General features: G+C 38.4%; 1 protein-coding gene and 1 long non-coding RNA gene across 4 annotated transcripts; one reads left to right on the top strand and one right to left on the bottom strand.

Annotated features, from left to right (window-relative positions):
• Nucleotides 1-1575: 1575 nt before the first annotated feature.
• glrbb (glycine receptor, beta b) lies at nt 1576-23024 on the top strand. 3 transcript variants are annotated; one of them, XM_026331123.1, is made up of 11 exons: nt 1576-1613; nt 1721-1844; nt 4579-4717; nt 6522-6628; nt 8045-8112; nt 12645-12871; nt 13380-13462; nt 13968-14108; nt 16782-16934; nt 18681-18765; nt 20072-20180. In XM_026331123.1, the coding sequence occupies exons 3-10, from the start codon at nt 4596-4598 to the stop codon at nt 18737-18739; spliced, it is 960 nt and encodes a 319-aa protein (XP_026186908.1). In that variant the 5' UTR covers nt 1576-1613; nt 1721-1844; nt 4579-4595; the 3' UTR covers nt 18740-18765; nt 20072-20180. The 3 variants fall into 3 exon arrangements, with proteins under 3 accessions (XP_026186908.1, XP_026186907.1, XP_026186909.2); XM_026331122.1 differs by lacking the exon at nt 1576-1613 and having other exon boundaries at nt 1714-1844; XM_026331124.2 differs by lacking the exons at nt 1576-1613; nt 1721-1844; nt 18681-18765 and adding an exon at nt 22371-23024 and having other exon boundaries at nt 4592-4717; nt 20072-20364.
• On the bottom strand, nt 3612-6328 carry LOC113144860 (uncharacterized). The gene is made up of 2 exons (XR_003297191.1): nt 6209-6328; nt 3612-5311 (listed from the first exon to the last, which is right to left on the bottom strand). It is a non-coding gene; the product is annotated as an uncharacterized LOC113144860 (long non-coding RNA).
• Nucleotides 23025-24058: the final 1034 nt, after the last annotated feature.

Genomic DNA, 24058 nt, shown 5'->3' with positions numbered 1-24058 from the left:
ACAACCCCAAACATCCAACCACATTCAGCGACAAGAAAAAGGGATCCTGCAGCAGTTGGTCTGGCCCCCACAGAGCCCTGATCTCAGCATCATCAGGGCTTCAGCACATGGAGACACAGAAGACACTGACACACAGTAGACCACTGGCAAGTTATCAGAGAAGCCTTGAACATCCTTGCTGCCTGTATCTTAAAAAACTATGTATATATACCAAAGAGAAATGGAGGACCATACACGCCCCTGACACAGTTTTTATCCCTCTCTTTACACCACACAATATTCAGTCCTCTTTGTATATTTTCTTTTTTTGCCCACATAGGCTTGACTGTGGATCAGGAGATAGAGCAGGTCGACAATCAAACAGAAGGTTGATGGTTTGATCCTTGTCTAAGTGGACCCTAGTCCACATTTCAAAGTGTCCTTGGGCAAGACACTGAACCCCACGTTGCCCCTCGTGGCTGTTCCACCGGTGTATGAGTGCATGAGCGATTGTGCGAATGGATAAATAGTGTAAAAGTGCTTTGAGTGCACTTGAGTGTAGAAAAGTGCTATACAAGTATAAGACCATTTACCACATCTCTGAGTGGCTTGAAGCTTTCCTGTTGCCACTAAATCTAAACAACTCTACCAGTGGATTTAACAAACTGGCCTGCATCTTGCTCATTCTTTTGGCTGCTAACCACGATTAAGCACAGTGCTGTGCTGACCAGTACAGAGTTTTAGTGGGTAAAATGCAAAATGAGGTATTGCAATATATTTCTAATAAACCTACATGTAATGAAATGTAAACATGACATGCTGCCTGGCAGCCATAATGCAGATCAATCATTTACAGTCTTTACATCATGTACTGTATGCACTCATCCACTTCTATGCAGCTGAGGGATCGTAGTCTATTAGATAGGCCTACGTGTGGTCTTGTGTATTTTTATATGGCTTTACTATGGTTCCTGGGAGAACATTGTTTTGCTGTGTTCAGTGTACATTCTTGAAACGACAAAAAAAAAAAAAAAACAACACTTGGCCACTGGACTTGACTTGACTTGGTCTCATTTTAAAACCAAAGTCAGAGTCAGATCAAATATTGATTTGATTTGATTTGATTTGTGTTTACTGGACTTTGTATGAAGTTAGTTGATATACAAAACCTCATTATGGCATCATTTTGAAAGCATCCCCACTGTAGCCTAGAACATTTTGTGTTGTGTATTAAGTAACTATATATGTAAATATACTTACTCTAGATCACACTCAGTCTATCAGTCCTCTATCACTTTAACATTGTGACATTTGAAAATACCATATAAATGAGTTTATCTGATTTAGTACAGAATTCATTCTAGTAAATAACCTGCCAGTAGTTTCTATAATTTGCTGTCCGTGTCTGCCTTATGTTTATATGTCGTCTGAATACACGCAGACATTGTCGTTTCCCTGGCGTCATGTCGTGTTTCAGCGTTCAGGGGGAGCGTCTGTCCGTGGTGCTGATGGGAGGACTGATGCTCTCGGGCTCCGTGCAGCCGCTACTGCGCATGTTGCATGACAGGTACACGCAAGCCTCCATCTTGGGTATCCCGAGCCGAGGCGAAAGGGCAGTAGCCATATACACACTGGTAACAAAATAACAACACACTGTGCGCGGGAATAAAAAAAATTGGCAATTTGCCGAGATGTAACTTTTTTTTTTTTTTTTTCCTAAAACCCATCCGGACTGTTTCAGCGAGGAGCGCAGAGAGCAGCATGGAAAGGACGGGCAGCGGCTGGTCTGAAAGGCTCTGATAACGACTCTTTGCTGTCAGCGTTACCGGGTTTTCTGAGGGATTGACAGGTGACGAAGCCAAAAGGTAAGTGAGACCCAGTGCCGTGTGGTGTGATAACCCGCTTTCGTGCTGGATATGCTCTGAAGGTGCGCGCATGTGAAGAAAAATCGCATGCTCGCGTTCACATGTAATCTCCCCGCACCCCCGTCATGGTGGTCGCTGTTTGCTGTGTCCTCACTCCAGCCCCCTGCTCCTCTCAGGCTTTGGACAAGCGTCAGCTTCTGCTACTTACTTTACTCTTGTTCTTTTCTTTACCAACACACTGACAGCGACGTGCAGCCACAGGTTGTGGGAGCCTGTGTCTGCCTGTGGTGCTTGTTTTGGATTGGTTACCTATCAGTGTTGTGACGAGCACAGAGCAGGCCTTTCCTCCTGGGTGAACGCGTTAGATAAGGATACTAAATAGTCTACTGAAGTCTAGTATATTATGTGGAATTGAATTCAAAGCATAATAGTCAACATTAAATATTATCCAAGCTAAATCACCCAGATTTTTGTATTACCATTCACATTAGTGTGTTTAGAATAACAGTCACTTTCTCACCTTCTTTCAGGAATCGTTTGCCATTTAAACGGATGTTTATAGTCTAGAATCTAAAACTGCACACCCCAGAAAAGTTACAAGTATGTTGGTAGAGCAGATTTGCTTATTAACCTCGGACCCATGGGGCAGACCATGTAATGCTGCTTGAGTCACTGTACTGCCGCTGTATGTCCATGCCCCTGCAGTTTAAACATTGCCATCAGTAAAATCCAGCAAGGGCAATGTTCCCCAGTGGTGGCACAGGGTTGACTCAGGCATTACCAAGGTCACTTTATGGACCAGTATTCAGCTGACACCCACATTTCACATGACGTCCTGGTGAACTCTTAAAACTGTTGTAAACAGCTGGGTGATCAACATCAATCAACAAAATTCAGCCACACAGCCCTGCTCCAATATATCACAATTCAATATCCCCAACAGGACAAATAAGGCAGAAATAGCTGAAAATCCTGGAGTATAAGTCCTCAGTTTACATTTTTCATGCTATAACTTAATGAAGCCTCTAATGTAGTGTTTCTTATTGTGGGTTTGGGACCCCCAATGGATACCAAGCACAATAAAGGGCATTTAGGGCATTGTAAGACGTGAGATAGGAAGGAAAAAGCAATTTTCTGTGCAAGGCTTTTTTTTTAATGAATTATTTTTATTTTTTCTTGTTTGGTTTCATATCTAAAGATGCAATGTCCCCATGTGGTTGCATCTCAAACAAAATCATAAGGATTGTTAGATGACTTGTCATGAGATAATTCACAAAATTGAAAGATTTTTTCTCACAAGAAAAAAGCCTAAAAAGTTCCTATTTAGGACTATTAAAACTATTAAAGTAAAAAACAGCTTATTCTCACGGTTTACACACAGATGTAACCTGTGACGAGGTATTGCACTGAGGCTCTGCTTGCGTGGTTTGTACTGGTCAACACTGTGATTTGTAAAACACTCACTGTGTTACTATAGAAGTATAGATACTAGTGTTTGACCCTCTGTTTTGTCTTCCTCCTCCTTGTCAGGACTGTAGGGTAAGATATGCAAGTTGGCATAGACAGAAATACCAGAGGGAAGATGGGACATAGGATTCGTAAGTTACGTAAGAAATGGTTTCTAAGAAATGTGGTTGGCTGCCAAGTCCCAGATTTATCATTGCCCTGGCTGTTGCCATCTGATATATCAGGGTCAGTGCTGATGTATGTTAGCCAGTTTTACCTAGAATGGAAACACCAAGAAAGCTTCCGTTTTTTCTTAAAACATAACGTGGCGTCGACTTTGTTCAGGTGATGCTAGGTGTTTGCAGTGAGACAAAAGGTAAAAACTGAGTGGTGGAAATGATATCTGCCAGAGAACATGGTGATCAATGTGCAGGCCAGCAGCAGACAGGAAGTTATGAGCCAAGGCAGTGAGAAAGAGAGCAAGAGAGAGTGTTACTGTCTAGACAATAAACTGCTTCAGTTAATATACAGTCTTTCTGGCAGTGGGGGGGGGGGTGGGGGGACAAGGCAATGAGGCTGTTGGTCTCAAAGAGCACTGGTTTCCTAGGCAGGGAATGATTCACACAGGCACTAGGCCTGCTAGATGATTAATGGCCCCTATCAAGAAATGCAAAAATGCACTGTTATCGTGCATATGTATAGTTGTGCATGGATATTATATGGATATTTAAGACCATTATTGCCTACATTTTAGTATCTGAGGTGTGAGAAAGGATTGAACTCTAACAATGGCTATCATAGATCAGACCAAGTGATACTGATAAAGATCATCATGATTAACAGAATCTACTGCTGAATGCAGAAAACGGCTCTATTAAAGCTCTCTCCATGTTCGGCCATCCTTTAGAGGTCACATCCACTGACAAATGCCGAGTGACCATCGTTATTCAAGTGCATTACTCCACTGATTGGATTTTTGATCAATTTGATTAAATCTTATGATTAATTTACATTTTAGACATTTGAGATATGTGACATGCATGTGCAAAAAGTAGAAATGTATTATATGAGGCCAATGGCAAAGTCACAGTGTTCAGGAAATAAAGTATTCTGAATTTATATACTTTCACCAAGGACAAAGCTCAAGTAGCCACTGTCATCTGTCACATGTGCAAATGAATGCTGAAATTTGTTGAATATGATGAGACTGGAAATAGTTTGGATTGCACCAGGCTTGAGTACCCTACATGCTGTGAGTTCTTCTCTATATTTGTTTTCTCTTCAACAGGCAAAGTGCACATCAGAATGGGCATCAAGGAGCTGGCTGTCTTTCTCCTGGTCCTCTCACTTTGTCTAGAGGGGGGATCTGCCAAAGAAAAAGGAACAAAGAAGGGAAAAAAGAAAGGGAAGCAGGTTTACTGCCCATCGTAAGTATGGAATACTCAACAACTTGTATTGTGATATAGTGTTTTTCACAATGCTCCTCTGCTCAAAATAGTCAAACAAATTAAAATGCATGACCAATTTTTAGATTTAATTTTATGTGAAGACACAAAACAAACTTGCACCATAAATTGTTCCTAACTGTTCTTTGCCTGTTCCATCCTGTTTAATGGAAATAAGGTTTTAACTACAGATGCCTGGTTGTTTGGTGAGTAGTACAATAGGCAGCCTCCAGTCCAAAGCTAGTGTTAGCTGACTCCTGAGGAGATTGAGCAAGTCAGTAGAACACAAATGCAGCACATTTCTCATTAGAAAATGAATGTCAATATGTCCTGACATGCTGTTGTTGAGTACATTGTCTAACTGAGATCTGCAGCCTCTGCTTCCTTAAATGGTAACAAATGGCTCTACAAATAAACTTTTTGAAATATGAGGGAGAAACTGTTTGATGTAGTCCCAGTATTGGCAAGTGTAAGCTGTATGACATTTTTTGTGTTTGGTGCTGTGGATGCCTTTGTGGACCAAGGGGATCCACTTGGTTTCAGTTAAGTTGCTGAGCTGGATGTTTTCAGAAAGGTCTGTTAAAAGGGAAAAGAAGAGGTTTAGTGGATGGGAATTATGTTTCACTTTGATCAAAGTAACCACAGAACATTTACACACTGTGGAGCATTCCTGTGGAGCACTTCAACTCATCCTCATTGCATGATAAAGTTTACATAATGATCTGTAAAGTCCTTTGAGAAAGGGAAATTCTTTGGTATTTCCACCCACTAACTTTGATTCTTCTTTCTCCAAGATCATTTTCTCCCCTTTCCCTTTTTCTTTCACATAGTTTTTTCATCAGCCAACTCCAGAAAACAAATGATGTTTGTCTGAGCATCTTTAAAGGCACCACTTTAGTCATAATTTGAATTAGACAGAGGTTTGTTGCTATTTGGTTTGGTTTCAATAAAACATTGAATTATACTCACAAAAATGCATTGTTTATCTCAACAAGTTATTTATACTAATGCTTCACCACCCACGTGGCAGATTGATTTACAGTTTTTATAAGGTAGCTAAAAATCAATATATGAAGATTGACTAAAACTATTTTTAGCTGTTTAGTTGTAGAGAAAAAAGATACGTGTTAACCAAACCCAACATCCACATTTCTTTAGTTTGCAAATTAACTTATTTCATTTAAAATGTCTTCATGACCCAAGATTATTACTGTATTCTATCAAGCATTACACTCATGTATGAATGTCCTTAGACAAAAAAAAAAAAACAAAACGTTAGAAAGAAGCCTCAGAATTGTGTTTGTGCTAATGAGCAAATGTTGACATGATAAGACCTGACATTAGCATGCTAACATTAGACACCTCAGGTAACTCAAGTATGACCTCACAGAGCCACTGGCATGGCTTTAACTCTGTTTTCTTAGAAATACAATAATCACTTAAACCATTCGTTCTGATATTTAGTCATCTTACACAATTGTCCTATAAGGTCGAAAAAGATGTCCTCTGTCAACCTGCAGGTCCATATTAACGTCCCCAGTCATGATCTGAACACATCTCAGAATAGCACCACATCTCATTTCTAAACATTCCTTCACTCTAACATTGTCTGGGTGGTCCAACTCTTAAAAGCTAATTTAATCCCTAACTGGTAGCTCTCTCAGGTTATAGTTTAATCAGAAAGTATACAGAGCAGAAGAGAATGTGCTGTGCGTCTGCACTGTTCATCTGCCAGGAATGTGTCCTGCTAATGTAATCATGGCCTCTCTGTTGTTTTTGTTTGCAGACAGCTGTCATCTGAGGATCTGGCCAGAGTCCCTGCAAATTCAACCAGTAACATCTTGAACAGGTTACTGATCAGTTATGATCCCAGAATAAGGCCCAACTTCAAAGGCAAGTCTCTTTTTCTTCTCATCTGTGTCTATTTTTAATTTACATGTTTGCCACGGTGGTGTTATGGTAATTGAAGAAACAAGTACACTGTGAATATGGAACTCCAGATTTCTCCTCATAATCTAGTACTGGAGCGTATATCTTCATGCTATATATTGTGCTTCAGAAAAATCGATTTCCTTTTTTGCATATACTTGCATTTATAAATCACACTACAACACTCTTGCTGTAGACGTCTATGTCTTTCCTCAAAGGCAGTTCAATAACTTGTTGACTGACGGGTTGTTACAGAAACAACGTCTGTAATTTAATGATGGGCTAAAGGATATGAAGTGAATTTTGTATATTAGGCCTGACTGATGCAGGGTAGTACTGTAGTTTTATATTTCATTAACATCTTTAGATTAAGTATAACACTTAAATTTTACAGTACCTAAAAAATAAATATGCCAGTGTTTTTGTATTCTTTACTGTCTACCAACTATTCATCTTTATGGTGTTTAGAGTGTGCTGTAAATAGTAGGAAGTACCAGGCTTCAGTCTCACAGAAACAGCCATAATATATTACAAAGAGGTGACTGGCAGCCTCTGCTTCTGACTGATGGTCTAACCAGACTTCAGGAGGATCCTCAGTTAGTTTTCCTCCTGCAGGACTTGGCAGCAGGAGCTGTATCTAAGGCTTGGTGTTTGATGTGATGTGAACAAAATCAGCTCCCTCCCTGACTGCCTATGACTGGTCCAGTGGCCAAACATCTGCTCTTGATTTCAGGGTGGGCTGAAAGCTCCCCATCCATTAACATCCATGTCATAATCTCCTAAATTACATCCTAAACTGTGCCTTGTGTATTACCTTGGCCGGGCCTAAAAAACAATAACCTGCTTTTATAGACCAAGTAGAAAAGTTTAAAGCAACAACACAAGTATTTCTTCAATATCAGTTTGCAATAATGCAAGGCATGTGTGAACTATATGCTTCCAACAAATTACATGCATTAATTTAAATGAATGGCTTGATAGAATTTATCCTGTGAAACTCCTGAGCCTCCAGTAAACACTTCAAAGGAAATAATTTATTCAAAGCAGTGTAAGAAGCCTGCATACATCAAGGATTTTATTGGTTTATGCAAGAGGTTGAGTGGAGAGAGATGCCAGTATAAATGTTTACAGTGTTAGCTTAGCAGAGGGTTGCTCTTGAGAGGGCATTTTCGTTAGTGTCTAGTATTTGCAATGTTTACAAAGTCTTTCCCAGTTCCTGATCAGTAACAGGATCAATGCAATCACTGAGAACAATCTGTACTGGTGAGGAAATAAAGAGTTATATGGTTTCATGAAGCATACTGACACAACCACAACTGGTGCCTCATTGTTTTGCACTTTGTGGACTCAATATGAGTGTCTTCCTTTTCTTAAATTCAGGAATTCCTGTGGAAGACAGAGTGAACATTTTCATCAACAGCTTTGGCTCAATTCAGGAAACAACCATGGTAAGATTCACTTCAATCCCACTTCGGCCTGACAGTATTGATAATCAATACTTCTGCCTTTCATAAGTAGTGGTTCAGATCTAAAAACTGCTTTATCCTGCAAGTTTTAGAAAGAACACATGAGCATGTTTTAGGCAGTGTCAGACCATTTAGAGGACTGAAGATTGGGGTTTTCATGCTTCATTTATCTGATGGCTTAATTGTTGATAAAGAAATGCAATTTGAATGCTAATGCACAAATTAAACTCAAGGACAGCACTGGGTCGATTCTTGATCACTTAGGAAACAATAAAAGGGAACATTCCTGAAGGTTTCTTATAAGCCCAGTTTACCAGTGTGTCTTAATTTAAAGCTGCTTAATTAACAGTTTATCTCAGTAAGCATATTCAATCATGTAAGGGGTAACTGAAATTAATCCTGTCTAGAGTGACAGAATCCACAGTTTGGCTTGATTCTGTCTTATGACCTCCTTCATACAGCATGGTTCTGTAGTTTTTAGTAATTAGACAGTAATTAGAGTAGTTTTATTCCAAAGGAACGTCCTCACAGAATAACTGATAATAGAAAAACAGACACTTCGCTAGACTACAGTTGGAAATCAAAAGTGTCATCTTGCCAAAACTATCAAGTTAAAAAGTACTGTTAGGAAATTCCAATTCATTTACACTGTTAACAATGTGGCATGGTTTAGTCAGTAGTAGAACAAGAGACTGAGAGGACTATAAGTTGTGATGGTGAGCAGACAAACAAGACGGTAAGCCAACATTCATACCATGTGGTAAGTACTGTAAGGAGCTGCTTCTAAACTTGCCATTCTTCAATTATCAAAACAGTTTATCAGTTTTAGCTGTGGATTAAAATACCAACCCCAGTTTTTACAGGAACAGATGGAGTACAAGATTTGAGTCCAGAGTGTGGGTCCAAAGCAATGATCAGTGTGTTCCTATCTCATGAGGAGCAACACTCTGAACAAAGCCTTAGATTATATATCCTGGAATTGGAGCTGCATGGAAATATTGTTTTTGGCTGGAATTGAGTAGAGTTCACTCACTTATAAAATATTTCAGTGGAAGGTTTTGTGCCAGGAGCAGTTACAGTCCAATTAGGGGGATACCGGCTGGAAGTGGAAAGTGTTTAAAAATCAAGAGACAGAACACAGATTGGGGAGAATGAAAGAAAGAACCAAAAAAGATGGTAAGAGAAAAAGAAATTAGTCCAGATTAATGAAGAGAAAGAGGTATGACAGAGCAGGAAGAAAGAGCAAGAGATAGAAAGGGGTAAGGAGATAAGCAAGGAAAAGAAGATAAATAAGAGAAAGACTGATAGAATGTCAGCCAAGATGTAGAGAGTGCTAAATGAAAGAAAAAGGACAGAGAAACAGAGAAGACAGACAAAACCAGGTAGTGTGAGACCAAATACGATGAAGAAGGACAATCAGAAACTGGGATGAGGGCATTTAAGTATTTAGAGTGGAAGAGATAAATTAAGATTAAAAAAAATTGGCACAAGACTGAATTACTGAAGAGAGGAAATGGAAAATAAAAACCAAGAGACAGCAACAAAGGGTTGGGGGACTCCCAGATGGCAGCATCTGTCTTCCATTTTCCCCCTGGACACCAAACGATAGACAGAGTTTAAAAGTGAGGAACGTTCAAAACGAATCTGGGAGGGGAATGAAGAACAGCTGGTCACCTCTCCCCCCCAATTCATCACTCTGTGGGGTATCTGATTTCAGGAAACCTTCTCTCATCATTTACACCTCCCTCGGCCAAACACCAACACCCCTCCACTGTAGCTAACACATCTATTTTCACTTTATGATTGTGTTCGCCAAAAGACGATGACTAATTTGATGTTGTAAATTAAAATAAATTGCAGATTTTTTTACTGCTCCTCAGCTTGACTTTTCCTTGTTGATTAAAGTGAGCAGTTGTGTTAAATCTCTCTGGAATCGAAGGCAGTACTGGCAGCTTGATGGTGAGCCAAAGGGAAGATATATTTCCTTGTCTGGCTTTCAGAAACCCGAAGGTGTAGGAACTGGCTTGTGTCTCTGTCCGATAGAGACGAGCCAGCAGTAGGTGTTTGTGCTGTTGCTTAAGGACCAATCGGACTTTTGCTTCTGAAATGAGGTTGTATAGAAATGACGGTTTCCTTTCCAAAATGAGACATCAGCAATTTGTCTACTGCTCTCGCAGAAAAAAATGTTTCCTGGGCAGGAAATAAATTACATTCTGGAGTAACAGCTAAATTTATAAACCATCCTGAGATATCTGTGTTTAAAATTGTGTTAGCTGAATATTTCTTGTCTGTTATTCATGTGGTTTTGTGTCATTTCATTGACATTCTGCAACAACATGAACCACAGAAATTAACATGCATCAATGATTAGATCAAGCAGTCTGTGTATTCTGCGTATATACAGTATAACCTTTCAAAATTTGCATTGTGGTAGTTTAGTATTGCATTCTTTGCATATCTCAAATCAAATAAAATGAAAATGTATTTAAATAGTGCTTTTAAACAATGCAATTGTACACAAACTGCTTTACATCAATTGAACCAATACATAAATAATATGACCATTTGGCACTTAAAATTTACATAAATTTTACATACATAAATTCTTCCACAATTCCTATTTACTGGGAGAGATCATCGGATGCGCAATCAAATAAGATATATTGAGAGTTAATTGAGAAGACCCGTGGAGTGATCATGAGGTTTTTTTGGAAAGTTTTTCAACAAATATGAAGGAGCAAGACAGTGTAATGCTTTAAAAACTAAAGTTAACATCTTGAGTTCAATTCTAAAAGGTACTGGAAGCCAATATCGAGAATGCAAAACCAGAGTAATATGCTGAAAACAATTGGTATTAGTTAAAAAATGCATAGCTGCATCTGTAATTTTCCGATCTGCGATTGATTTATCCCATAGTAAAGAGCGTTACCGTAGTCCAATCGAGAAGTTATAAAGGGTTACCTTTTCAAGATCAACTTGAGCAAAATGACTTAACCCTAGACAGTAAGTGATGATGAAAAAAATAACTGTAAACAACTGTATTACAACTGTAAATTGTTTTCCAAGATTGAGGTTTGAATCCAGGATGACACCCAAATTTCAAACTGTTGGTTTCACAAAGAAAAACAGTAAACCTACATTAATATTCCAACCATCAGGGGCACAAAAAATAATACATCCTATTTTTGATTCATTTAAAGCAAGAAAATTTGCATTCAGCCAAGCTTTAATATCTTTAGGGCAGGTTTATCCAAGGAACTTTTATCTAAAGTAGAAACTGGTGTTTACAGCTGCGTATCATTGCATACAATTTAATGATGAGAAATAAATAGAAAAAAGAACCGGTCTAAGAAAAGATCCCTGCGGGACCCCACAGCTAAATTCTCTCAGAGAAGACACACTTACGGAACTGCACAGACGATTAGAGAAGTAAGATTGAAACCAGGACAGAGCAGCTCCTGTAAATCCAAGGATACTCTCTAGGCAATCAATTAAAATCGAATAGTCAACAGTATCAAAAGCAGAGGTTATGTCAAGCATAACCAACAGTGCGGACAATTTGCTGTCCACAGACAATAAAATGTCATGGACCTTCACTAACACAGATTCAGTGCTTTATTGAGACCTGAACCCACATATGACATATAAGATTCTTTCTGATACTAATGATGAGTGAGTGGATGGACTTCTTGCCACAGCTATTACAAAATGTTACCACTAAAAGACTCAAAATATTTTTTTCTCATTGTATTCTGGTAGACTCATTTTGATGTTTCACACTTGAATGTTATAATTAAAAATCACAGTATCTGCTACTGATTTTCATGAGAACTTGTATATGAGAACTATGTATAGATGTATATGTATAGAAAAACAGAGGCATTTTAAGGTGTGCAATACAATTATTAAATAATTTAAAAAGGCAACTAATATAATAAAAGTGGGAGTAATGAAGGGATGGAAGTTAATTTCTTACCCAGGAAAACACATACACGTGCACACACAGCTGGTATTTTGGTGGCTTTGTTTGACATGTCATCCATCTTCAAACTCAGCATTAATAGTCTGTCCACCTGGTCCGAGAACAGCTTGTGGCATGCCATCAGAGCAGGCTCAAAAAATGTCACAATGCACAATACTTTCCCACCAACAGGAATGTGGAAAATTCACTAATAAGCTTGCTAATGAGGTATTTGATGTATCACATGTTGCTATATTGATAATATTTGACCATTGGATTGAGCCTTTGGTGCAGGAGCACATTGCTTTAAATGTAGTGATATCATGAGAGTTGATGCCATGTTTTTTTAGCATGTGTTCTTTGACATCTCATCAAGGCACTAAAACTGCTTGGCAAATGTGACTAGAAAACAAACATGTTCAATTTTATTCAATTCAAAGAGTTCCCCTTCTGAAACATCAGTTTCTCTGAAAGAACCTGACTCATGTCCAGTATTATTAACATGATATAGACATTAACCATGATTGTGCTTGTCCGGTCTTGAACCTAACAGGATTACAGAGTCAACATCTTCCTGCGGCAGCGTTGGAACGACCCCAGGTTGAAGCTGCCCCAGGATTTCAAGTCTGATTCTCTCACTGTGGATCCCAAGATGTTTAAATGTCTCTGGAAACCTGACCTGTTCTTTGCTAATGAGAAAAGTGCCAACTTTCATGACGTCACCCAGGAAAACATACTCCTCTTCATCTTCCGTAATGGAGACGTTCTGATCAGTATGAGGTAAAATGTAATTGGCAAACGATGAACAGTCGTGCTGTCCAAAGTGGTATTTTTTGTTTACATTGGAATATTTAAAGTGTTTAAATATAAAACAGTCCACTTAAAACCTCTTTAAATATTGTTGGCTACATAGATTGTAGTCATTTGTTTTTAGGTGTCCATTATTATCTAAAAAGTGAAATTTCATAGGATAATGAGACTGTTGACATGCATTTGGTGAAAAATGTTTTATCTTCCAAGGTGCTCAATGCAAACTAGCTGAAGCTACTGCTATATTTGCTGTGTTAGGTTTCAATGGACCCATGACATCAATGGTCCTTGGGTATCCATGAGTAAAACATATTTTTTTTGTCCTTTACAAGTACACCTTTGAAAGGAGACAGAGTGGTAATTCCTTAAATTCTGTGATATCTCAAGATATCCAACTCAAGTCTTAGTGGATGTAAGAGGAGAGTAATAAATAAAGCACAAATGAAAACTGTTCTTTTTTTTCTTCATCATCCTCCAGATTGTCCATCACTCTTTCTTGTCCGCTGGACCTGACATTGTTCCCTATGGACACACAGAGGTGTAAAATGCAGCTTGAAAGCTGTGAGTTTTCCAGAAATAATATCACCTTAAGCCACCTCATCAGTGATGCAGTATTTATGAGTTGGGAATATATATGTTGTTTTTATAAAATAGTTGTTTTGGGGTTAATGGGAGCTTTTTGCCTCTGTTTAGAAACCAGTTTCAATGGTGAGTACTTAGAGAAGAGGAATAAATCATCATATTTTAAGGTTGTTGTGAAAATCTAACAGCTACAGTAATTGAGCTTGACTGTGGTTATTGCATCTTGTTTACAAAGCAGTTTAGACTCGAAGAAGCAAAATGACTCCAAGCTATTTCCTTTGCCAAACGTGACTGCTGAGATATATAGCTTTTCACGTCTGTGTGCATACACGCTATATTTTTCACATTGATTGTATGCAAGTATGTTTAAAAAGCATGTATATATTATAGGCATATAATGTGTATATACGCATTTGTGTATGCTCTAATCTAAATGTGTATGTGTATGCATTTTGACTTTTTTTCCCATGTCTCTTCCATTCAGTTGGCTACACTACAGACGACCTTCAGTTTATGTGGCAAACAGGAGACCCAGTACAAATGGATGCCATTGCTCTACCACAGTTTGATATAAGACAAGAAGATATTGATTACGGGAATTGCACCAAATACTATGCAGGAACAGGTACAGCCCATGTTAAACAACTCTATTTTTCAAATCTTTTTAAAAACCTGAAATTATTTTTGTTCGTATGTAGAATTTGAATTATACAAAATATATTTTTTTAATCAGTACTATCCAAAGTAGCGTCAGCTAGGTTTCCATTTTTAACATGATAGTTCACTCAATAGAAACTAAACTTTGCAACAGAGTGAAATATTTTGAACTAGTAAACTTTTCTTTTTTATTTTTTCAGCATTTCAATCACCCACAGTGTCTTAAAGCAAGTGCTTTTTTCACTTCAGTGCTGTTCATCTTTGGGCTTTTCCTTTCATCCAATCATTAATTATTCTCTGTGAACTGAAAATTGTTTTTTTTTTTTGGGCAGGCTTTAAAGTGTGTTTAATGTGCCTACTACGTCCCCTGATTGAAGTTTAGATTTTGACTCCTTTAGGTTTCTTTTCTCTGTCATGACTCAACAATTGTCCCACAGTTAGTCACTGGGCACAATGATGACAAATTATTTCTTTGTGATCAGTCTGGGATTTACCTTGCATCAGTTGCTAGGTAGATGCTGTATTGGAGGTGTATAATAATGGATTGGCTGCCGTCCACCATCATGAAGGTTAGCTGGATAGCTGGGTGCTGCCGATTGCAAGATGAAATCAGAGCAGATGAAATCACGGACTAGCAGGCTTCAATTGCATGTTTTTATCTGACCAAACCTAAGAGATAACACTTCTTTTCTGGTAAAGGCTAAAAGGTTATTACACCTACTCACACAGCTTTTGTTTGTCAAGGAAATTAAAATTTAACTCAGTACCCTACATTATTGTATAGATTGGCTATGAAAGATACACAAAGTTTTTATCATAATGAACGGAAATGTGCATGTTTTTTTGTACGGTCATACAGACAGAAACATATTATTTTAATCCAGCGTCCAGAGATATTGAAGCTTTCCACAGTCATTCCTAAAATCCTCTTCTCTGCTGTCTTATCATTAATAAGACCTGCATTTGACTAGTTCAACTGTGAGAAAGCTCTATACCAGATTTGTATCAGGTAAGAGTTTGACGTTTGACTTATGTTTAAAAAACTCTATTATGACTTTGCTCAGGGTTAAATTCAAAGTATAAAAACAAGAAGCTACACATGCAAAAAAAAAAGAAGCTCTTTGAAGGATTTTTGAAAGCTTAGAAATTGAAGGTGTCCAATGTTACTCACCTCATAAAACATGTGCAAAGCAGTAATTTAATTACCTTAAGTGATGAATTTCCTGCATTTAGGTTTACTCTCTTGCAGTTTTGTTATTTAGTATGTGTGGATTATAGCATTTTCCAGGATGTTGGGAGCAGGGAGCTAGGACAGATGTAGTGTAACCAACTAATGAACAGCAAGTTTATTTTCTCAGGACACTTGCAGGGCTAAAAATATGAAATATTCCTGCAATAAAATAGAAGAAAACCACAAAAAGGTTCTGGTATGGAGCCTAACATGACCACTGTGAGTACAAAACGACATATGCAATGAAATGGAAAATCGCTATATGACCTCTGTGCTCTTGCACTTGGGAGGCACACTGCTGGCAATGAGTCAGTCTTTTAACAGGTTGCCAAGGCAACCTGGCCAGACACAAAGATCACCTCTGTGTACAACTGGTTCAGTCCTGCTCTATAAAACAGACAGCCTTAGATGCTCTATAAAGCTCGCCCACAGATCCCCAGGATAGTTAAATATTACTTCAGCCCATCCACTCCACCGTTCCATTGGATCTACTGACAGGTCTCAATGAGCAGAAACAACACGGCTGTAGGAGGTCTGAAGTGTAACGATAGTGTGAGCCCAAATAATGAAGACCAGTAGAGGTGGATTGTCTAAATTGATCATGTGTTAATAGAAATTTAACTGCTGTACTGTTGAAAATTGTGTGCCAGAGGTCTTGGTCTTCATGCTTCTGATCAAAAGGTCTAACAGAGTTAGCTGAAATTACATTGAAGTCCTAATGCCCTCTGATCTTTTCTTCCTCTTGTTACTTGCTCTCTCTCTTACTGATGGTATTCTTTGTGCTTGGGCGAGGCAGATGAGATACAGGACTTGGCTTCTACCTTTCTTCTAAATGCTTAATGTGGATTTAATAGACCAAGTTAGTACTGGCCCATTTCTCTCGCCTGCTATGTTTTAATTCATGGGATGGAAACTCTTTTCCCCATTTCTAGGCCGAATAATAAGCCACTATGGGCCAACATATTTGCATTGACAAATATGGTCTTATGCTGCATTCAGTTTATATTATTTATAGTTATATAGTTTATAGTTATAGTTCACAGTTTATATTTATTTATAGTTTTTAAAATGATCCAACTACAAAGCTAGCAGTCAGTAATGGGGAAAAAATAACGGGAGCTTTTCATGTTCTTCCCATTCTGCCGACATTGCATGAGTACAGCATGAGTCATTAAATTGTCTCATCTGGGGTGAAGGCACAGCTTCAGCTTGGCCTTCAGTTCTTATGGAAACACCCCTTCATGGGTTATGTCCTTAAAGGAAGCTGCCTCTGAACTGAAAACAGTTACTTTGTGCATGATGCTGGTATCCCATGTATTCTTATGTTTAGCTCTTATTGTTATAGTCAAATGAAACTGTCTTAGTAATGTTATTTAATCACATTTGACCATTGTCTCCTTCCATATGCAGGATACTACACTTGTGTGGAGGTCATCTTCACCCTCAGACGTCAAGTTGGCTTCTACATGATGGGCGTCTACGCCCCCACTCTGCTCATCGTAGTCCTCTCCTGGCTGTCCTTCTGGATCAACCCTGATGCGAGTGCTGCCAGGGTCCCTTTGGGTATGGATTGTTTTTAAGTCTATTTATCAATTCCACATCTGTCATTGACCAATACACAACATCTGTAAATATTTATTACGTTGTTCAACTAAGACTGAGCTTGGTGTTCGTTCAGAGTGGGTAAGTGAAAGTGTGTCTGTTATTATAAACCATGGGAAAAAGATAATGCTTCAACACTCTGGAAGACTTGTATGTTTTTAGGGATCACTTCCCCCCACTCATCTCCTTTATGACTTCACTTTGAAATGACAGACGACTTTATCAAACATGATGCTATGGCCAGTGTTTATCTGTATGTGATAAATCACTGAATATAAGAGTAATTGACAGATGGGACCATCTGTGATGGTGCTTTAGATCCAAGTATATGTTTTAAAGTGGTTTTGACAAAGCCCTTGTGAGTCTACAATACAAAAGACTTAGCTTATGTCTAAAAGCCTGCAACTTTAACTATTCAGCTGTGATACGAACCTCAGTTAGCCACATTGTGAGCAATATTTAGTAAAGCTTGACTGTGCTGACTATTGAAACACAAATATTCAGGCACAAAGCACAGACTCTTAGGTTTCTGGTAGATCCTTATGTTAATCAGTGACGGCAGAAATGGTTACTCAGAAGACAGAGCGAACCAGCAGACACTCAGCTGGCCAACAAGGCACACCTGATCCCTATTAACCCAGTTAATGAAGGGGTGTGCTGCGCCACGAGATGTGCTGTTTTTTCAAACAAGAGAAGCACACAATGCACCCAGCCTGAAGAAAGTCCAGCTAGGTTCCTGGACTGTTAGCCTGAACCCCCGAGGGGGATGCAGCAACGGTCTAATACTGTGCTCAATTTTTCATGTTGTGTTGTTGTTTATGCAGTGAGTAAATTACAGGCAAGAACCAGATGAGCAGTCTCCATTGTTCCTCTTGTTTACAGTGTTGGCAACATCCTAGTTTCACTTAAACAAAAGTGAAACTAGCTTTGAAATATTTTGCTTAGCCAACAATGGAAGACAGGCTGATGTGACACTCATTTGTTTTATGTGATAAAAGCACATTCTTCCCATCACATTACAATTTTTTATTGTTTCCTTAATTTCTTTATGTATCCCTGAATATCCCTGGTTAAGAACAGAACGAAGTATTGGATGTCCTAAAAACATCAATATGTTTTGCCTTAAATTTAGATAAACTGATCATTTTGACACCCTCTTATAAAAAAATAAACATAGTAAATTTTTACTGCTTTTAACTAAGAATACAACTTGAACAATTTTTATAATAAATATGATTGTTACACTAAATTAATTTAATAGACATGCTTTTGTATAGAACCTCTTGTTTCTAGTGTTTGCTAAACTCCTTAATTTCTAGCATGGCAGATACACACTTTAGAAATAATTGTGGGTGCCTTAGTTCAGATAAAGATTAGCCAATTTGCCAACTAAACTAACTGGTTAGTTAGGTTAGTTATCCAGTCATGTTAAAAGCAGTAGCTTATTTTATGTATGTTCTTATGTTTTGGGTTTTGGATTGATGTACAATATTTCCATTTCACTCAAAGTTTGGTTTGCTAGAAAAATGTCTATTCCTCTTCTTCCCTCTTCTTCCTTTATAATTCAAACTGTGTGGAATATGTCAGTGTCACCCACATACAGTATCACATGGGCACCTCTGTGTGTTCAGGGCTGCATGAGTAACATAATCCATTGTTATCCCTCTCCACTCGCCCATTGCCTCCTTTTCTCCATCATCCCTCCAGTTGTTTATCACCATTTTCATCCCATCACCACTGCAACTCCTCCTGGAAGCCTCCTCTGACTTCTCTCTAAATGGGATCAGTGCAGGTCAGTCAACACCCAGGTGTGGGGCTACTCTCATTTATTGCTTTGTGCTGCGTGTGTGTGTGTGTCAAAGAATGTATGTGTCCCACTGCACACTCATACATTTGCACATAGACCTATGCATCTATGCGTGTTTAACTGTGAATATGTGTTTAGAGCAGTTTACATGGAGGTGTACAACGTAGGTACATGAGCGCATATCAGTCAGTTGGTTTACAATTGTGTTGCAAGAAAAGGGCTTCTTCTGTACATGCAACTGAGTATATGTCACAGAGAAACAGGGTACATAAAGCTGTTTTAGTATTGCCTCCTTTCATGTTTTTCTCTGTTCATCAAAAAATGTGGGTTTGAGAATATCATGTTCTCATTTTAGGTTTGTTTACAGTGAAAAGGTGCAAATCTGGCATTAGAATTGTACAAGCTCTCCCTTGATCAGTGACCATAATCAAGCCTGGAGGCAAACCCATCTGTCATCCCAATGTATTTATTCTGTCTCTAAAGTAGGATTACTGAAAGGAAGTGGGAAATCAACCCCTCATTGGTGGTTTAAATGTCCCCTTATAAGTTGCTTTAATTGTTTCTGCTGTAGCCCAGAAGAAATGCTGCTGTGCCGGAGGGAATCTCTAGCCTCTAATCATAATAATAATTTGTTCAGTATTTGGATTGCTTGTGTTTCCTCAGACATGAAACCTTCACAAGGAAAGCTGTACTGTTATGTCACTATATTGAAAGTCATACTTACACAAGTGCAATGTAGCAACCATTAACTTACTTTTTGCCATCAACCAATCTGTCAAATACTGAAAGTTGGTACTAAAGACAGAGTGAATTTTACTTTTTCTTTAACAGCATTAAACAGTGTCATGAGTTACATCACAGCTTCCAAAGCAAAGATAAGAAAATATGACAGGACATGTATTTTACCCTCAGCTTCACCAGTAGAATGGTGGGTAATTAGAAGAGACCACAGTGTCAGTGACAGTTTGAAAATGAACAAGTTAAGATGCTGATGTTCTTTGTTTTGTTTATTAAATTATCCATCCATTATCTATACCCACTTATTCCTGTTCAGGGTCATAGGGACATGTGGGGGGCTGCAAAAAAAGTATGAGGACCACTGAGGTATGTTAATAGATAAAGAAGTCATAATAATGCAGGACATGCTTTGAATGCCTTTGATAGGCAAGAGGTCAAAAAATTAACATGCAAAGTGGAAAAGTTAGATTTCTGAAGTTTTTTTTTTTTCATCTAGGCATGTAGCTCTTTCCGCTTTTACTGATTAACAAGGTTACCTGTGTTTTTTCTTTAGGAATCCTCTCAGTGCTCTCTCTGTCATCTGAGTGCACTTCCCTGGCTTCAGAGCTGCCGAAAGTGTCCTACGTCAAGGCCATCGACATCTGGCTCATTGCTTGCCTGCTGTTTGGTTTCGCCTCGCTGGTGGAGTATGCTGTGGTTCAGGTCATGCTCAACAGCCCAAAGCGCATTGAGGCTGAGAAGGCCAAGATAGCATCCAAGGAAAAGGCAGCAGGGAAGAGCCCCACTGCCCGGAATAACACGATCAACGGGACCGGAGGCACACCGCTTCATGTCAGCACTTTGCATGTCAGTGGATCTGGTTTGATAACCTGTATGTTTGTGTGTATGAGTTTCATCATTCATGGATTACACAGGCTAATTAGACATGTATTTCTATATCCCTCTCCGCCTTCACTTGCTTTATCCTAAGTGGAAATAAGAAAAAGGAAAAATGACTTTTGGCGGATAATATCCCATTGACATGGTTCTTAACCCTTGGAACACAGACATTCGCTATAACTGATATCCCCATGTGCCACAGTTAAACAAAGCATTTCTCTGACTGTGCTTTTTGTTACTTTGACTAAGCTCACACCTACAGTAACACACAGTACAATGAAAAATCCTCAGTCAGGTTTGTAAAAGTTCTAGTCTAAATGCAAAACAGAGAATTCCAATTATTAAAAAGTTGAATTATTTCAAACACACACACGGTTCAGTCACTATTCATGTCTCATGTTCACATGCACATTAAGCATGCAGTATGTTTTACAGGTCTTCCAATTGTATACCTAATTGAAATTAATTTAAGTCTCTATTAGTGTGGACTGCATTTGGTTTGAGAGGATTACATAATTCCATTGAGATTTAATAGGTTTTCTTGTCAAAAGCTAAATAATGAAACTTTAATGAGCTTAATGACTTCAGTGAGTAAGCATCCATAGTCTGATTAGATCCTCTTCACGCTGCAGGCCTTCAGAGAAGTTGATGAAAGGGATTTTTTTTCTCTTTTTTTTGATGACATTAAACTATATCCTTTCCAGAATGTTTTTTTATAAGCGCTGGTTGTTTACTGAGATAGCATGTAGTGGGTTTATAGCGGTCAGATGACCCCAGATGACAGAAAGCAACCATATTAGGCAAATTTTGAGAATGCAAATTTAGTTCTGGCTCCAAAGGTCTTTCTTTTTTCTCTTGAAATAACATTAGTTATGATTTATCAGCATGAGTTCTGTCCAGGATTTAGGATCAAACTGCCCCTTTGGCTTATCAAAGTGCGTGGACTGTTTTCCTAAAGAGCCTGATGTAACATTCCTCTCAGTTTCAGTGAAACCTACCTACAGTGTGAATGTGATGTCTAAGAGACATCTTTCCTGCTGTATACACACACGCAATTTATTATCCCAAAGAGTATCCAGAGAATGTGGAGCATTATGTTTCTCTTGCCAATCTGTGAAGCAGAGAAGCAGAGTCTGGACTGTTTCAGAGGACTGGTCAACTGTATCCTATATTTGACGGAACTAAAGACAGATTATTGGCAAATAAAAAGATAGAGATGGATCAGATAGAGGTTTGAGGCTCATTTGAAGAGCATAGTCAGCAGTGGCCGTCTCTGTCACCTTCATCCAGTACATACATAAAGTAGATTACATGCACAGTAGATAATACATGTGTACCTGTGCGGTTGACTAGGTAGTGAAAGGGACAAAAGTAAATAGCATTAATTGCAGAAATGAATACCATTGTTTCTGTTCTGTTCTGACATGCAGTATGGTTTAAGTTTTATTAGTCAAAAGAGCTTTAGGTGATGTATAGATGCAGCACTCAGGTCTATTTAGTAATTTGCATGTATTTACTAGAAAAGAGAAAAAGTCTTTATTATGGTATTGATCGTACCACACCTTCTGCCATTGTATTTGCTAGTTTTATTTGACATAATTTCTTCTTACTATAGTCATACAGTATATAGCATAATAATCTGTGTTAGGATAGAGCAGTGATGAGTATTAACTGGGGAAAGAATTATACATTTAAATGTAAAGTTAAATTACTGTATTTAATGGCAAATAATATCGGATGATTTTAAAGTGCAGCTCTCCATGCACTGTAGCATTGGTCAGTAGCTCATTCACAGTTTTAAACCACCCTGGTCAAATTACACTGCCTGAGGGGCTGCCCATAGCACTTTTAGACTATTTAGTCCAATTTTATTTTAGCGCATATGTTTCTCGTAGATAAAAATATTTTGGAATAGGGTGATGCAGAATGCAATAGTCAATTTCTGTTTGGCTTTGTTTTTCATTCACACCCAGGTGGCAGAGACTCGCTGTAAGAAGGTGTGTACCTCAAAATCAGACCTGCGGACCAATGACTTCAGCATAGTGGGCTCCCTCCCACGGGACTTTGAGCTGTCGAATTTTGACTGCTATGGGAAGCCCATTGATACCGGCACTGCTCTCGGCAAATCCCAGGCCAAGAACAACAAGAAACCTCCTCCTCCGAAACCTGTCATCCCCTCTGCTGCCAAAAGAATTGACCTGTACTCCCGAGCTCTCTTCCCTTTCTCCTTCCTCTTCTTTAATGTGATTTACTGGTCCATATACCTGTGATTACCTTACGCTCATCTTGTGTAAGTCACACACTTCACTCCAATGAATTCTTTATTGTTATAGAAGAGCTTGATTCCATAGTGAACATTGAGACCCTTACAAAATGATTGCTGAGAGGAAAGTAAAATTATGCATTATTATTATTGCATTTCTTATCATTTGTGCATTAAATAATGATTCTAACTTAATCTTTCTTTTCCTAAAAGGATTTATATAGCATCTTGTATTAAAAAATATTATTCATAATGGTATTTAAGAGGATTGCAGATATAAATGTTGTAATGAATGGTGTGTAAACACATCCGCAAACACTGATTGCCTAACAATCGAACAGAAGATGTGCAGATCTATAAAAGAGCATTTGTAAAAAGCTATTTGATTTTTTGCAAAGTGAAAGTCTTCCCAAAGTTTTAATAAGTTAAAGCATTTTATTTAAGCTTTGGTGCAAGATTTAACATTGTAATTAACTTGCATGTTAAAAGATTGCATGTTTATGAATATAAACTATAAATATATTTAAAAAAAATCTATTTATTACATTTTATTATTCTTATGATGTGCTCTTGAGAAGATAAGTGGATATGTGAAACACTCCTGTTCTTGTCCAGATGGTCATGTGACACTGCCACTCCTCCAACAAATGTAGTGTTTGACATCTCCCACCTGTTGTGTGTGTAAATGGGTCACTAGTGTGCTGTGACCATGTGTTTGTGAAATTTACAAGCAAAGACAAATAAATGATCAAATGACTTTCCACCATTTGATGTGACTAAAAATGAATTGGGTTTGAATTCCTAAACAGTGTACATTATTTCACTTTGGGACTGTAAATGGTGAGAAAGTAGCTGCTGATTCATGCTCAACCTGCAGCTTCTTTATTTTGGCACCACATGGGCAAGCAGTGTATTTCCAGCACCTTCCCCTTTGCTCTATCAACACTTGCTCCACACATCACTTAACAACACAGCTGTTTCTTCCACAGCGAATTGACCTCTCCTAATCTGCCAAACCAGCCATCTATTATTCATGCAAACCTGTTTGGAAAATGACCCCTGACTGCTATGTATCTCATATGATGGCTGCCTCCAGTTTAATGAAGCGAGATAGCTGGTGACCTTATGTCACAGCAACAGGGTCATATGTTTGACGTTTGAGGCAAATTGGCTCAAACGTTAGATTTACTTATGTAAAAGAAATAAATTGGAATCTTTTATTTCTGTTTGGTTAGCACAGAGTTAGAAAACAAGACCCTTTTCCCCCTGTGGCTGCCATGGTTACAGACATGGGAAAGAATTTTTTGTCTATCGCTACAAAAACCAAAATGGGAGTGAAACTGAGATTAGCCTCAGAGGGGAAAGGACTCTAATATCACGGAGAAAACAGATAACACA

Source organism: Mastacembelus armatus, chromosome 10 (genome assembly GCF_900324485.2).
Source record: "Mastacembelus armatus chromosome 10, fMasArm1.2, whole genome shotgun sequence".
NCBI classification, from domain to species: Eukaryota; Metazoa; Chordata; class Actinopteri; order Synbranchiformes; family Mastacembelidae; genus Mastacembelus; species Mastacembelus armatus.
This window is presented reverse-complemented; position numbering and strand designations above follow the sequence as displayed.